The sequence below is a fragment of the Pan troglodytes genome, chromosome 3 (assembly GCF_028858775.2).
Source record: "Pan troglodytes isolate AG18354 chromosome 3, NHGRI_mPanTro3-v2.0_pri, whole genome shotgun sequence".
NCBI classification, from domain to species: Eukaryota; Metazoa; Chordata; class Mammalia; order Primates; family Hominidae; genus Pan; species Pan troglodytes.
In genome coordinates, this window is record NC_072401.2 from 41065846 (window position 1) to 41083269 (window position 17424).

General features: G+C 42.4%; 1 protein-coding gene across 9 annotated transcripts in view; it reads left to right on the top strand.

The window, feature by feature from the left end:
• The first annotated feature begins 7452 nt into the window (after positions 1-7452).
• Positions 7453-17424, top strand: part of NSUN7 (NOP2/Sun RNA methyltransferase family member 7) — a 61506-nt gene continuing 51534 nt past the window's right edge. For 4 of the 9 annotated variants that reach the window (XM_016951465.4, XM_016951466.4, XM_054682850.2 and 1 more), the window contains exons 1-2: positions 7534-8019; positions 8361-8749. In XM_016951465.4, coding sequence (XP_016806954.1) covers positions 8452-8749 — 298 coding nt within the window. In that variant the 5' untranslated portion in view covers positions 7534-8019; positions 8361-8451. Of the gene's footprint in view, positions 8020-8360; positions 8750-17424 lie in introns of all 9 variants that reach the window. The other 5 variants (XM_063808784.1, XM_063808785.1, XM_063808786.1 and 2 more) reach the window with 3 other exon arrangements.

A 17424-nucleotide genomic window follows, 5' to 3' on the forward strand; every position in this document is an offset into this window, starting at 1 on the left:
TGAATAAAAATTAAAACAGAACATACTAAACTTATGGGATGCAATAGAAACAGTACTCAGAAGGAATTTATAGTTGTAAATGCCTATTAATAAAGAAGGTATCAAATCAATAACCTAACTTTTCACTTTAAGGAACTAGAAAAAGATGAGCAAATGAAATTAGAAAAAAGCAGAAGGAAGAAAATAAAGATTAGAGTGAAAATACATTAAATAGATATCCAAAGAAGTTTAACTATATGGACCTTTGTCAAAAACTTACAAATACAGCTTCAGTATAAAATTGACAATATAGGTATTAAAACTTCACAAATTTTAATTTCTTGAGGCTGCTTGCCTCATTTATGTCATCTCTTACTATAATGTAATGAATGAAAGGTATGAATTAATGAATGAAGGGTATGAATGAAATAAAACAGGGAGAAAAAATTAATCTTGCTGAGTTTTTCAGTGACTAGAAATATTTTTGTCCTTAGATTTTAATGTCCTTAACCTTGATAGAAATGAAATTCATCAATGCTGACCACTGAGTCTAGAGAACAAACATGTCATGAGGCCTTTAGGGGTAGTTTTAGAAAAACTAAAGGAAAAAATTACCTTTTATATTGAGTAATACATTTACAAAATCACTCCCCAGAAGCAAAACATCAATATGGCCCCAGGAATGGCTTAGGAAGATAGCTGATGACAACATTAATATCCCCTTTTCCAGAAAGCACTCTGACTCTTCAAGCCATTGAATTTCATCACTAGTCTTCCTTCTTTACCAATTACCTTCAGCCTCTTTTGTTCAGATTTGGTCACAAGGAAGAACAGCATAAGCAATGGTAAGGTATTGGAAGGTGAAGGATGGCAGTAAGGGAGTAAAAAATTGCATGAAAATCCAAGACCAGGAACCATAATTCAGGAACCTTCATCTCATTGACCTTCTGCTATTCCTTCTGCCATTAAAAAATACCTGTTTAAATCCTCACCAGCCACTTTCTTCTCCTCTCCCCTCCCCTCTTTTTTTTTCGGAGGTGGGGTCTCACCCTGTGGCCCAGGCTGGAGTGCAGTGGCGTGATCTCCGCTCATTGTAACTTCCGCCTCCGGGGTTCAAGCAATTCTCGTGCCTCAGCCTCCAGAGTAGCTGGGACTACAGGCGTGCGTGACCACACCTGGCTAATTTTTTTGTCTTTTTGGTAGAGACGGGGTTTCGTCATGTTGGCCAGGCTGGTCTCAAACTCCTGGCCTCAAGGGATCCGCTGGCCTTGGCCTTCCAAAGTGCTGGGATTACTGGCGTGAGCCACCGCATCTGGCCTATTTATCTCCATTTTTTTTTCTTTCTTTTTTTTTTTTGGTCACTCAGATGGGAGTACAGTGGGACAAGCTCAGCTCACTGCAACCTCCGCTTCCTGGGTTCAAGGGATTCTCCTGCCTCAGTCTCCTGAGTAACTGGGATTACAGGCACACACCACCACGCCAGGCTAATTTTTTGTATTTTTAGTAGAGATAGGATTTCACCATGTTGGCCAGGCTGGTCTTGAACTCTTGACCTCAGGTGATCCACCCGTCTCAACCTCCCAAAGTGCTGGGATTACAGGAGTGAGCCACCGTGCCCGGCCTATTTATCTCCATTTTCTGAAAAGGACATAATAATAAACCATGCTGGTTAAGTTGTAAGGAAGGAGTATGCACAAGGTGCACAAGCTACCCCATAACATTTCAGGAGAAAACGAGTTTTTTAAACTCCTCGAAGTATACAAAATCAGCTACAAACAATATGAAATACAAGTTACAGTTCTGTTTGTTCTATAGCAGTGTAAAAATCACAAAACTCTCATCAAAATAGAAAATAAGAGCAATGACATACCATAAGCACCTTGTATACTTTAACCAACGACATTTTAATTGGCACCATCTCTGCCAGACTAGTATTAAGCCTGGCATCAGGCACGAGTTTATTAATTAATGTGCTCACATACTTTTAATGATGTTTGGTAAACTGATTTCTTACTTTTATTCTTTCTTGCTTCCTTAATTAAGTCCTAAATGTGGAGAGATCTTTTTGTACCACATCAAGCCATGCATGCCTCCACAGTGTTTTAGTGACACTGTGCCTATGCCAGCGAGGGCCTCATTGTTGCTAAGCAACCTAAAACATTTATTTTTGTTTTTGACTTCCTATCACTTTTTCCTGTTGACGGCCAATCCTTCTCAGTCTCTTCAAATCCTTCTACACCCACTATTTTCTTAGTAAATAAATCGTAGACTTGAACATATCAGGAAATAGCTATAAAGAGTGAAGAGACTTGCCTGGTGTTATACAACTAATTGATAATATTAAAACTAGAAACCAGGTCCTCTGAGTCTCTCTAGTTTCAAAATTCCCACTATTACAGGATCATATAAATGGGCTGAATTCATGTGTGACATGAGATTTTCCTAATTTCTTTTTTGCCAGTTCTGATTTTCTTGTATTTCCTCTCTTTTGCTGCAGGGGAAGCACCGTTCCTCTAACTTTTTTTAAAATATATATATTTTTTATAAGAGATAGGGTTTCCCTCTGTTGCCCAGGCTGCAGTGCAGTGGCACAATCATAACTCACTGTGGCCTCGGGACTCCTGGGTTCAAGCCATCCTCCCACCTCAGCCTTCCAAGGAGCTAGGACTACAGGCACGTGCCAAAAGGCCAGGTAATTTCCTTATTTTTTGTAGAGATGGGGACTTGCTAAGTTGCCCAGGCTGATCTAGAACTCCTGGCCCATAAGTGACCCTCTAAACTTGGCCTTTCAAAGCACTGGGATTACAGGAGTGAGCCACTGTCCCTAGCCTGTTCCTCTAACTCTTTAATTCAAGTTTCTTTTTATTTTTTGAGACAGAGTCTTGCTCTGTTGCCCAGGCTGGAGTGCAGTGGCGCAATCTCAGCTCACTGCAACCTCTGCTTCTTGGATTCAAGTAATTGTCCTTCCTCAGCCTCCCTAGTAGCTGGAATTACAGGCACACGCCACCACGCCCAGCTAATGTTTGGACTTTTTGTAGAGACAGGGGTTTCAACATGTTGGCCAGGCTGGTCTTGAACTCCTGACCTCAAGTGATCCGCCTGCCTCAGCCTCCCAAAGTGCTGGGATTACAGATGTGAGCCACCACGCCTGGTGGAATTCAAGTTTCTCAATGCAGTGTTTGGACCAAAGTGTGAGGTCAGCACCACTGACAGTATGGGAGATGATTTGAGTAGTATGCAGATTTGGCATCGAATAACATTTAATCACACAGTGAGAAAGCTGCTTTATATAATGCTTTTTCAATCCTTCTGACAAGGATAAAGTCTCATTTTTGTACGAGTGTTTAACACCTCTCTGACACTGTCCATTCCCTTTTTAATAAAGAACCATCAACCTCAAGCCTGGGGACATGGCACAACCTTTTCTAGCTAGCATTTAACAGTATTGTTCTGCTTTTGTGGTGGTTGCTTTCATTTATGGCAAATAATGCTGACTTTCCATTTTTAGTTTTCAATTTAAGAAAGTGAATCTGATTTAAAGTAAAATATTGAGTAAATACTATAAATGGTTGTATATGTATATACGGCAAAAAAAAAAAAAAAAAAAAATCATGAAGGCAGTGCTTGAGTGACTAACTCCAGGAAACACTGTGTTGCTGGAATTTGTTACAAATGGTTGTCCACTGTAATCAAGACCTGGAATGACAACTCTCCTGAATCTTTTTTTTTTTTTTTTTGAGATGGAGTTTCGCTCTTGTTGCCCAGGCTGGAGTGCAATGGCACGATCTCGGCTCACCGCAACCTCCGCCTCCCAGGTTCAAGCAATTCTCCTGCTTCAGCCTCCCAAGTAGCTGGGATTACAGGCATGCACCACCATGCCCAGCTAATTTTGTATTTTTAGTCGAGACGGGGTTTCTCCATGTTGGTCAGGATGGTCTCAAACTCCCAACCTCAGGTGATCCGCCCGCTTCAGCCTCCCAAAGTGCTGGGATTACAGGCATGAGCCACCGCGCCTGGCCCTGAATCTTCTTTCCCCTTGTATCCTAGGTCACTCAAACTCCTCCTTATTTGCTCTTGTCATTTTTGGCTTCTAAATATCAAGAGTGTTCTTTCTAACGGTGCTGTCTCTGAACTCCTATGGTGTGGAGTTCCATTCTTCTCCACTTGCACCACCCTTCAGGAATCAGCTTCGTTAGAATCTTCCGCTTCCAAATTAAGGGAGAATTTCTTTTCTCCTCTGCAAGTGGTTATGACTCTTTGGCTAATCTTTTGGCTAAGTATCAAGAGGACACTTGAGTAGGCTACTCTCTAGCATATGTAAAGTGTTCCTGCATACCAACTTTCACCCAGTATCACAGAACGAAGTTCATCTACCTCAGGTGATGCTTTCTTGAGCATCTATTCCCTTTCATCTTCTGGGGATGTAATAATTCAGCATCTGACCGTCAGCCCCCAAATGTACCTTACCCACCAGGCCCAAATGATCCTCAAATGGCAATCCTGATGGCCTGCCCTAGTCCCCAGAGTTTCAGTCGGATATAGCTTAGGTCTACAATAAAACACTTTATAAAACAAAAATAATTAAAGGCTGAGCATGGTGGCTCATGCCTATAATCCCAACACTTTGGGAGGCCAAGGTGGGAGGATTCCTTAAGCTCGGGGGACACCAGCCTGGGTAACATGGTGAGACTCCACCTCTACAAAAGTAAAAAACAATTAGCTGGGTGTGGTGGCATGCCTGTTGTCCCAGGTACTCAGGAGGCTGAGGCAGGAGGATTGCTTGAGCTACCAGGAGTTCAAGGCTGCAATGAGTTATGATCACACCACTGCACTCCAGCCTAGGTGACAGAGGAATCTGCAAAAGGTGTTGCAATGAAAATTTACCATACTGTTTCTAAGAAGCAATAACTGGAAGTTGAGTCCTGGTGTTTAAGAACACAAGTTAAGATTCTTTATGTTTCTTATGCTTTTTATATTTCTGTAACAGGCTTCATTGGAACTGGGCACCGTTTTATATTGTCTAGATCAAATTGATGCAAGTGAGCAGACGTATTTTGAATATTCACATGCCTAACATATACTAGTACTCTGAGTCAAATGCAAGAATGTTAATTTACAAATATCTTAAATATTCTACCCCCTGGGGAAAGAAAAATCATTACTTTCCTTTGGCAGAAAGCCTCAGGTACATTTTGATTTTCTCCTCATGTCTGATTTAATACTCTGGTCATATTACAGAGCGTAACTTAAACAAAAACTACATTTTTTTTTTTTTTACTATCCTGCTTTCACAACAATTGAATTCATATGCCTGTCTCTATGGTTACTTTTTTACAGTGTTCACTGAAATTTAATATGCTCTCCTCTGACCCTCCCCTCAAATACATTAAGTCCACAATGAGGCTATAAACCAGGAGTGAGAAGTAAGGAGGCAGGATTATATACATGATTAAAGTAAATAGTAACCATGAATTTGCTAACCCCACAACTCTTTGCCTAAGCTCTACCTTGGGGATAGAGACTCGTTAAACCTTGTTTTCAATATAGTAAACTGTTACTTACATTGAACTATTATTAAAGAAAATAAACTCTTCAAATTATATTTTGAATGACAATATTTCAAAGTTTATAGCTAGCTATTGCCTCACATCACTGTGTACTGGGTGATGCATGATAAAATATATCATGACCTCTAAGACACCTTCCATATTTGTAATCTTCTGTGAATGTCTGTATGTGAAAGAGAGTGATATTTTGCTAGCATCTGGGAATAAAAAAGATATATAATAAAAATGAAAAGATAAAGATAAAACAAGACTATTTTAGGTGTGTGTGTTGTGTGGACAGAAAGATGGCAGAAGGGGGGGAATGCAGGTATGTACACGAATCTTTATAATAAAAATGAAAAGGTGACAAAATACAAATATATCCATCTTTAATTTCTTGAGGGCAAGGTCTTTGATCATTTCTTTTTTTTTTTTTTTTTTTTTTTTTTTTTTTTTTTGAGACGGAGTCTGGCTCTGTCGCCCAGGCTGCAGTGCAGTGGCCCAATTTCGGCTCACTGCAACCTCCGCCTCTCGGGTTCATGCCATTCTCCGGCCTCAGCCTCCTGAGTAGCTGGGACTACAGGCGCCCGCCACCACGCCCGGCTAATTTTTTTGTATTTTTAGTAGAGACGGGGTTTCACCGTGTTAGCCAGGATGGTCTCGATCTCCTGACCTCGTGATCCGCCCGCCTCGACCTCCCAAAGTGCTGGGGTTACAGGCGTGAGCCACCGCGCCCGGTCAGGTGTCTGATCATTTCTATACATTCATTATTTTACTTGTAGGGCTGAACACAATGCCAGGGACACAGCAAGAATTTAATATATACTTGTTAAACGAACGAATGAATGCATGTATACATAAAATGTTACGGAATGTTTAACGTATTCCGGGGATAATGAAAGTGGGTGGATTTCTGAGAGGAGGGGTCAGGGTTAGAGTTCTGTACTGCTGATTTTTTCCCCATTATCCATTCTCTCCTTCTTCTACAGTAATAGTTCCCTTATTTTTAGCTGGACACATTTACCAGCCTCTTGGTTGCTGGGTATATGACTGAGTTCTGACCAATAAAATGTGAGCCAAAGTGATATGTGCACCTTTCAGGTCATTGAAAAATATGGGCTGCCCTCTCTTTCCCCTTCATCCTACTAACCACTGGCTGGAAATGGACATGGCCTTAGCCTAAAGAAGGAAGGGCAAATCCCTAAGGAGGAAAGGCAGAGGTGGAATTAGGACCAGTTGTCTTTCAACTATACCAGAGTTTTTCAAACTGTGGTCTTTGGGCTGATTGCATCAGAATCGCCAGTTACCTGATAAAAATGCAAATTACTGGGTCTTAGCAACTCAAATCTCTAGGATGGGTTCCAAGGATTTTTTTTTAGCTGGAGGCGGTGGTTCACGCCTGAAATCCCAGCACTTTGGGAGGCCGAGGAGGGAGGACTGCTTGAGCCCAGGAATTCGAGACCACCCTGGGCAACATAATGGGAACCCTGTCTCTGTTATTTAAAAAAATTATTACAGATGGCGCAGTGGCTCACGCATGTAATCCCAGCACGTTGGGAGGCCAAGGCTGGCAGATCACTTGACGTCAGGAGTTCGAGACCAACTTGACCAACATGGTGAAACCCTGTCTCTACTAAAAATACAAAAATTAGCAGGGTGTGGTGGCGGGCGCCTGTAGTCCCAGCTACTCGGGAGGCTGAGGCATGAGAATCACTTGAACCCGGGAGGAGGAGGCTGCAGTGAACTGAGATTGCGCCACTGCACTCCAGCCTGGGCAACAGAGCGAGACCATGTCTCAAAAAAAAATTATTACTATATTTAAAAAATATTTTAAAGAATGCGTAGTTTTAACAGGGACTTCAGGGACTTGTGAGTTAAAACCACGGAACGACGTCAGACTACCTCAAAAATATCCCCAAATGTTTATAAACAAAGCCAAGGGCACGCACTCAGGCCCGGTGAGGTCCAGGAACTGTGCAAGAGGCCTCTGGCTCGGAGGGGCTGAAACAGGTGTCCCCGCGCGCTGGGGGAAGAGCGACTCTCCCGGCAACAGGTAGCACCCGCCAAATCCCGCGGGAACGGCCCTCGCGCCGCGCCCCCTGCCCCACCTCCGCTCGCGGTTGCCATGAAGACCCGGTCCGGGAGCAGTCGACTGCTAGAGACTCGGGAGGCTGAGCTTTCCTCGGCCTGAGCCAGCCAGACCCCGGGCGCCGCGCTCACCCCTCTTCGCCGCCACGTCCGCGAAGGCCTCACGCGCGAGGCCAGGCGAGGCCCCGAGGCGCCCACCACTTCACGACACCGGAGCGAACCGGGCGCCAGAGGCTGCGACCCCCCTGCCCCGAATCCGGCCGGTGGGAGTGGCTGCATTTGAACCAAACGGCCTTCGCGGGCAGCAGCCGTCGCCCCGCAGTCCCGGGGCTCCCAAGGGCCTGTGACCGACGCCGCCCTCCGCGTCTCTTCGTCCCCGAAGCCCCGGGAACCATCCGCCCTCGGGGTAAGGGAGGAGTCGGGGGAGCCGGTGACTGGGCTGTGGGGACGCGGACGGGGCTCCGGGAGCAGCTCTGCCCCCAGACTGGCTTGAGGGAAGCCGCCGGTCTCCTTGGGGCTCTTCTCCCTCCGCCGCTGCACCCCTCCTCGCTTTTTTTTTTTTTTTTTTTTTTTTTTTTTTTTTTTGAGCGTGTGGAAGTTCCGTGCGCGGCTTGTCCGGCTCGAAGTCTGGGACACTCAGATGGGACAGGAAATGCTCCCTCTTAGTCTTTAAGGCCACAACGAAGGGGGCCACCCACAGGGGTGCTGCAGAAAGAGTGATTTACTGCAATCACCTTCTCTTCACAGAGACCATGCTGCAGATGCGAGGAAAGCCGTTTCCTGGAACATCGGAATTCTAACCCCAGGGTGAAGGACTCACGACAGGCGAGGGGCAGACATGCTGAATTCCACGGGCGAACTGGAGTTTTCGAACGAAGAAGATCCCGAGATCATCTCCCAACTCACTTCCCTGCCTCTGTCCGGTGGGAAAAGCTCAGCTGGTGTGCCCGAAAAAACGGGCTATCCGGACTCCGTTTATGTCATGGCAGCCAACATTTTTCAGGGTATTCGAATCGAAAAGTCGGCACAGAAAGTCTTAATCAAGTATGGGAATGAACCCCTGCGGTCCTTGTCCGAGTCTGAGGATCAGTCCTTTCAGCGTTTGTCTTATGAGCTGGCTTTCAGTGCCCTGAAATGTGAGTTGTGCCAGTCTGGAAGATCAACACTAAAAGAAAATAATAGCGAGAGAATTTGGGGAATGCAGCCCTCCTCCTCCCTTCCCCTCATTCACACCAGGTTTTGGTTTTAGGCATGTGCATATCTTTGGTTAATTGCAAGTGTCAAGGAATTAGGGTTCCCATGAAACTAGCTCTTCCAGCCCAGGATTGCAGATTTCCCCGTGCACTGTGTTTGTCTTTAGATCGGTGTAGTGCGCGGTCATTACATTGAACAAGGAAACAATTTATTCCAATGATCATTTCCCTCTCCCTGTATTTTTTTTCCCCTCGTAGAGTTAGGGGTCTCGCTTTATTGTCCGGGCTGGTCTCAAACTCTGGACCTCAAGGAATCCTCCCGCTTCAGCTTAGCAAAGTGCTGGGATTACAGGCAGTGAGCCACCACGCCTGGCCTCCCTGTGTATTTCTTTCCATTCCCTGTGTTTACCTTTTTTGGTATTTTAGTTTATGAACTTTCACAAATATAAAACCAGTAAGGGAGGATGGGGAGAGGAACAGAGACGGAATAAAAAGAAAAGGTGCAAAATTTAAAAAATGAATATCAAAATTACACCAACCCCAATTAAGACTATCCCATTCATAGCCACTAGCTTTAATGGGAGGAGCCAAACTTTAGTAGAACTTCCCTTTCTAATTTGCCTTCAGGGTTTGAGACTCAAGGATGGTTAGTTATCAATCTGAGGCCAGGGGTAGTTGCTCAGGCCTGTAATCCCAGCACTTTTCGAAGCCAAGGTGGGAGGATTGATTGAGCTCAGGCGTTAAAGACCAGCCTGGGCATATAGTGAGATCTCCTCTCTACAAAAAAATTTAAAAATTAGCCCAGTATGGTGGCACATGTCTTTAGTCCCAGATACTTGGGAGGTTGAGGCGGGAGGATCGCTTGAGCCTGGGAGGCAGAGGTTGCAGTGAGCCAAGATGGTGTCATTGCACTCTAACCTGGTGACAGAGCAAGACCCTGTGGAATTGACACTAGGCAATGACCAAATATTGCTACTATGAGGAGAGCAGTCAAAAGGCTTGAAGTTGTTTGTTTTCGTACTAGCTGTGACTAAAAACTTTATGTTGGTTTGTAAACTGATTGAATGTAGTTCCAAAAAGAAGTTCCAGAAATGTTTAGAATATTAGCAGCATGGCCAAAATGATGAGCAGAAGCCTTCCTAAAGAGACACTTCAAAAAGGGCAACACTCTTTTGCATGATTTTCTTAGTACTTAATGAGCCTTGTACATCCTTGCTCGTAGGAGGCAGTTAATTACTCAGTTCAGCCAGATGCGGTGGCTTACACTTGTAATCCCAGTACTTTTGGAGGTGGAGGTGGGAGGATTGCTTGACTTCAGGAGTTCAAGACAAACCTGGACAATATAGCAAGACCCCATCTCTATTTTTAGTTTTATTTTCTATTTTTTTGAGATGGAGTCTCACTCTGTCGCCCAGGCTGAAGTGCAGTGGCACAATCTTGGCTCACTGCAAGCTCCGCCTCCTGGGTTCACGCCATTCTCCTGCCTCAGCCTCCTGAGTAGCTGGGACTACAGGCGCACGCCACCATGCCTGGCTAATTTTTTGTATTTTTAGTAGAGACGGGGTTTCACGGTGTTAGCCAGGATGGTCTCCATCTCCTGAATTTGTGATCCGCCCACCTCAGCCTCCCAAAGTGCTGGGATTACAGGCGTGAGCCACTGTACCTGGCCCCCCATCTCTATTTTTTAAAATTTAAAAAAAAATGCTCAGTTGAATTAAAATGTCTCACTGATTATTTAGACAGGAATATATATTTTTGGTTGTCTGCAGAGATAATGTAGCTTAACTCTGAAGCCAGCAATTTGTCATGGAGAAAAATTTGTATGATGTGAAATAACTTCTCTTTATTTTTTGTTTCTTTGTTTTCTCCTCAGTAATTTTTCTTTTCCTTTTAAGTCCGTCTTAACCATTCTTCCTCCGGTTTAATCTCTGAGATTTTATTTCATCCCTCTTCTTCCCCTCTCCCCTAACCAAAGTGTTGTATTTCATGCAATGAATCAAATGAACATTTTTATACTTTTTTTCTCGCAACAGTGAAATGCAGACTGGGCAGCTGTGTTGATTAATTGGCATTTAATGTTAATGCTAGAATTTTATTCTAGGCAATTTGTTCTCCTAATGGAATATTGAGTATTACCTTTAGTACTCAATAAGAAAAGCCTGAATTATAATTCTATATAAAATTAATGCATTAACTAAATGATTGTATTACAGTGATATGTGTGATAGATTATTATTTTTGTCCTCTCCCTCCTATTTTCTATTTTATGAAAGATCTTGTAATTATTTTATCTTTCTTTTTTTTTTTTTAGACAGAGTCTCACTCTGTCACCCAGGCTGGAGTGCAATGGCACAATCTAGGCTCACTGCAACCTCCGCCACCCAGGTTCAAGCACTTCTCTGCCCCAGTCTCCCAAGTAGCTCCCAAGTGGCACCTGCCACCACGCCTGGCTAATTTTTTATTTTTAGTAGAGATGGGGCTTCACCATCTTGCCCAGGCTGGTCTTGAACTCCTGACCTCGTGATCCACCTGCCTTGGCCTCCCAAAGTGCTGTGATCTTTCTTAATGACACAGAAAATCCCATTCAAATAAATTGTCATAAACCTTTATGAAACTTCTTTTCTTGAAACGTTCGTTTTTATAAGTTCAAATTATAAGGTAAGATGGTATTGTTTACTTGTTAAATATATTTTTTCTTATAATAATACATTGATATGGTTTGGCTGTGTCCCCACCCAAATCTCATCTTGAATTCCCACGTATTGTGAGAGGGACCTGGCGGGAGGTAATGGAATCATGGGGACAGGTCTTTCTTGTACTTGTTCTCATGATAGTTAATAAGTGTCATGAGATCTGATGGTTCTATAAGGGGGAGTTTCCCTGCACAAGCTCTCTTCCCTTGTCTGCCGCCATGTGAGATGTGCCTTTCACCTTCCGCCATGATTGTGAGGCCTCCCCAGCCATATGGAACTGTAAGTCCATTAAACCTCTGTCTTTTGTAAATTCCCCAGTCTCAGGTATATCTTTATCAGCAGCATAAAAACGGACTAATACAACAGTCTTGCTTTAAATTATCAGTAATTCTTGAATGTGCAAATAGAATAAAATCAGAATTTTATGTAGTGGATTTTCCAAGATAATTAGGAGCCTGCTATTTTCCTTTTTTTTTTTTTTTTTTTTTTTTTGAGACAGAGTCTCACTCTGTCACCCACGCTGGAGTGCAGTCAATCGCGCAATCTCGGTTCACTGCAACCTCTGCCTCCCAGGTTCAAGCAATTCTCTGCCTTGGCCTCCCAAGTAGCTGGGATTACAGGCACCTGCCACCATGCCCAGCTAATTTTTGTATTTTTAGTAGAGATGGGTGTTTCACCATGTTGGCCAGGCTGGTCTTGAACTCCTAACCTCAGATAATCTGCCCACGTTGGCCTCCCAAATTGCTGGGATTACAGGTGTGAGCCACTGCAACAAGCCATCTGCTATTTTACTTTTAAAATATTGGAGGCTCTTATGCATTTCACTTTTATCTTCTGTATTATCAGTGTTCTGTCAATACTTTCACATGTGATATTTTGTAAACTTACATCTGGCTTATACAGTATAAGTTCAAGGAATAATGATTCAGAAAAGAAAACTCAGAATTTCTTCCCTAGGATTTTATAGGAGCTGTAAAACTGCAAAGGTTATTGTGAAAATTAAAGAGAGCTTGAGTAATGGTCCCTTTTGTTTGTGAATTTGTGAACAGGTAATTAAATCACATTACCATAATATTTAAGGAGTAGGAGAAGAAAAACAATAACAGAAAATCTCTTAATTATACTAATGTTAACTGTATTCCTTTGGTTGTGTCTTATGCTTTTCAGTTTTATTGTTTGTTCCTTTGTTGATGTCCTTCATTGTATATAAGGTCTTTCAAGACAGGAGGTATATTTATCTGATTAACCTTTTAAAGATTTAAAGGGCTCCGTTAAATGTTTTTTGAAATGAAGAGTGCCATTATTTCTGCTTTACCAAATAACCCCAAGGTCAATTTTCTGCTAACGAAGGTAGAATTACTAATGAAAAGTTGCCTATTCCTATTGAGAATTTTGTCAAAGCAGTAGAGTACCAGTAGCCAATTAATTAATTAATTTATTGACGGAGTCTTGCTCTGTCGCCCAGACTGGAGTGCAGTGGCGCGATCTTGTCTCACTGCAACCTCTTTCTCCCAGGTTCAAGTGATTCTCCTGCCTCAGCCTCCCTAGTAGCTGGGACTACAGGCACATGCCATCACGCCCGGCTAATTTTTTGTATTTTTAGTAGAGACGGGGTTTCACCATGTTACCAGGATGGTCTCGATCTCCTGACCTTGTGGTCCGCCTGCCTCGGCCTCCCAAAATGCTGGGATTACAGGCGTGAGCCACCGTGCCTGGCCTAAATTTTTTTTTTAAATAAAAACCTGGCAATTTTTTTTTAAAGAAATGAACAAACAACAAATTTAAAAAAAAATTGGAGAAAGAGATATCCCTGAAATTGCTGATCTTTTTCCTGGCTTCTTTCTCCACCTTCTCTAGGTTTATATTTTTGTTGCTGAACTTTGAATCCCAGGAACTGATTGTAGCATTAACCTGGTGATTTCAGAATCATATAATCTGTCAGTGAGAAACAGTAAATGCTTAACATATGGTTTGGTTATAGCTTTTGCGAATTAGTAACTGTAGTCAGGGGTTCCTAAGACCACCTCCAGATTCAATAATTTGCTACAAGGACTGACAGAATTCAGCAAAGCTGTTATACTCATGGTTATAGTTTATTACAGTGAAAGGACAGATTAAAATCAGCAACAAGTAAAGGTACATAGGGCAGAGTCCAGGAGAGACTAGATGCAAGCTTCCTATTTTCCTTTCCCAGAGTGGTCTATGGAGAGCGCTTAGTTCTCCCACCAATGATAAATAACAACATGAATGAAGCATTGTCAACTAGGGAAGTTCATCTGAGCCTTGCTGTTTGTTTAGCATTTTTATTGGGGGATCAGTTTTGTAGACAAGGTGCAGTCGTGTGGCTGGCTGACCTTAGTTATTCAGTCTCTAGCTTCTTCAGAGACCAAGCTGATACTGTGTGGTCTAGGACCCCAGGAAAAAAAAAAAAAAGTACCTTTATCAGACAAGATATTCCAAGAACTTAGAGGTTATCTCCTAGGAACCAGTCAAAGGCCAACCGTTTCTTTAGAATATCCAGAGTTTGGCCACCCAGGCCTGCTGAGCAGGAAGAGGGAGAGAGATACCCCAGTTCCTTCTTCCAATTTCACCTGTCTGATAAACCCAATTTTTCTTTCATGGGGAGTAGTAAGAAAGGGTAGAGAGAGAGTTAAGGTGTTTCTCTAGGGTAAGGCCCTCCACATGGAAACATGTAAAATGGTGGTTAAGAGATCCCTGAAGCAGACTGAAGAGAAGCTTTAATTAGTGGGGGAGGGAGAGATAACTGGAGTTATTGGGCTGAATTCTATAATAGGCACGCTTTGCAACTTTCAAGTAAGTCCTGATAACCTAAATTAGGCATTATCGGTGTGGTGTATTTGGTTACTCTGGTTTGTCATGAGAATAATAAGAGGAAGGCAGCATAATGTTATGAAGTGCACGTACTTTGGTGCCAGACTGCCTGGGTTTGACTCCTTGATCTGCTACTTGCTCTTCTGTGCCCCATTTCCTATGAAATAAAACAACCTAATTCATATGGTTGTTGTGGAGATTAAATGAATTAATATATGAAATGCACTTAGAACATTGTCAAGCACATAGAAAACATTATATACACAGTCCCCAATTTATGATGGGGGTCCTTATACTTTTTCCCCTTTACCATGATGTAAAAGCTATACACATTCAGTAGAAACCATACTTTGAGTACCCATACAACCATTCTGTGTTTTACTTTCAGTATTTAATAAGTTACATAAAAACAAACAAAAAAGGGCCAGGCGTGGTGCCTCATGCATGTAATCCCAGCACTTTGGGAGGCCAAGGTGGGTGGATCACAAGGTCAGGAGTTTGAGACCAGCCTGGCTAATATGGTGAAACCCTGTCTCTACTAAAAATACAAAAATTAGCCGGGCATGGTGGTGGGTGCCTGTAGTTCCAGCTACTCGGGAGGCTGAGGCAGGAGAATTGCTTGAACCTGGGAGGCAGAGGTTGCAGTGAGCTGAGATTGCACTACTGCACTCCAGCCTGGGCGACAGAGCGAGATTCCATCTCAATAAATAAATAAACAAATAAATAAACAAATAAGTTACAGGAGATGGTCAGCACTTTATTATAAAATAGGCTTTGTGTTGGATAATTTTGCCCAACTACAGGCCTATGTAAGTGTTCCGAATGTGTTTAAGATAGCCTAAGCTAAGCTATGATGTTTAGTAGGATAGATATATTACATGCATTTTTGATATACAATATTTTTAACTTATGATGGGTTTATCAGGATATAACCCCATGGTAAGGCAAGGAGCATCTGTATAAAGTATACAGTTATTCATGTTGATATTACTATGTGAAAAGGTGAAATTGTATATATATATCTAAAAATTGTTTATATATATAAATTGCATATATATACACATTGTGTATATATACACACATTGTGTGTATATATATACATTGTGTATATATATATACATTGTGTGTATATATACGTTGTGTATATATATACATTGTGTGTATATATATATACACATTGTGTGTGTGTGTATATATACACACACACACACACACACACACATACACAAAAGTAATGCATTCTGCACAATATCAAAGGCATCCTAAAGGTGATAATTGGTTTTGACAAGAGCCCTAGGGGGAAAAAATGCAATTATTGGGAAAAGGATGTTCTGTTCTCTTTTTGTTCATCCTGCCTCTCCTATTCCTGTTTTTGTTTGTTTATTTGTTTGTTTGTTTGTTTGTTTGTTTTTGGGCAACGGAGTTTCACTCTTGTTGCCCAAGCCGGAGTGCAATGTCACGATCTTGGCTCACTGCAACCTCTGCCTCCCGGGTTCAAGAGATTCTCTTGCCTCAGCTTCCCGAGTAGGTGGGATTAGAGGTGCGCCACCACGCCTGGATAATTTTTTGTATTTTTAGTAGAAACTGGGTTTCACCATGTTAGCCAGGCTGGCCTTGAACTCCTGACCTCAGGTGATCCACCTGTCTTGGCCTCCCAAAGTGCTAGGATTACAGGCATGAGTCACCACACCCGGCCAGCTTTTTCTATTTCTTAGGAGTCCAGCATCTCCACTGCTCAAAGAGGTCTGCCAAGTTAGAAGTCCTTCTTTCTAATACTGTACTTGTTGTGAAAAAAAACTACAAAAAGTATGAAGTAGATGGGAATTGGTTTGAAAGTACTAAGGATGTGAAACTGTAAACTTCATTTCCTTATAAGGATAATTACCTTGTGAAGTACAAGTACGTAATTGTGGCTAGAATGTGGATAATGAGTCCCAGAGGATTTCTATGGGAAAACTGGAGTCTGTGCTCCCAAATTAGTCACTTCTTTTTAGTTTTCCTATCTCCCAAATGAAATTTAGGCCAGGCATGGTGTCTCACGCCTGTAACCCCAACACTTGGGAAGCCAAAGTGGGCAGATCACTTGAGGCCAGGAGTTTGAGACCAACTTAGCCAACATGGCAAAAACCCATCTCTACAAAAAATACAAAGATAATATTTTAAAAAACAAAAAATAAAAATAAAAACAATAAAAAAGTAAAAAATACAAAAATTAGCCAGGTGTGGTGCCACACACCTGTAGTCCCAGCAACTTGGGAGACTGAGGCAGGAGGGTTGCTTGAGCCCAGGAGGTGGAGGTTGCAGTAAGCTGTGACAGCACCATTGCCCTCCAGCCTGGGTGACAGAGGAAGACTCTGTCTCAAAAAAAAAGAAAATTCATGAATTCAAATTCAAGGTATAAATTCAATTTATACCTTGGTTATAGTAGGCTTTCCATAAATATTGAATAAATTGAAGCTAGGCATGCCTACCTTTCTGTTCAACTGATTAAAGCATTTGTTATACGCCGGGCACGGTGGCTCACGCCTCTAATCCCAGCACTTTGGGAGGCCGAGGTGGGCAGATCACTTGAGGTCAGGAGTTCGAGACCAGCCTGGTCAACATGGTGAAACCCTGTCTCTACTAAAAATACAAAAATTAGTTGTGATGCTGTGATGCACACCTGTAATCCCAGCTGCTTGGTAGGCTGAGACAGGAGAATCATTTGAACCCGGGAGGTGGAGGTTGCAGTGAACCGAGATTGTGCCACTGCACTCCAGCTGGTGTGATAGAGCGAGACTCTGTCTCATAAATAAATAAATAAATAAATAAATAAATAAATAAATAAAATAAAGCATTTGTTATATGATGTATATATAGTTTAAGTAGTCGTACCAAAAAGAACACTCGTGTTCCCTGTGGAAGTTTTTAAATATGTCCACTTGTTTCTACGTAACCGCCTTTGCAGTTATCATAACCTCTGCCTGGAATGCTGTCCCTTCCTAGATATGCACATGGCTAACTGCTTGTCATTTGGGTCTTAGATTAAATGTCATCACATCAATGTCTTCACTATTGAGTTTTACTAAATAGTTAAGAAATAATACCAATCTA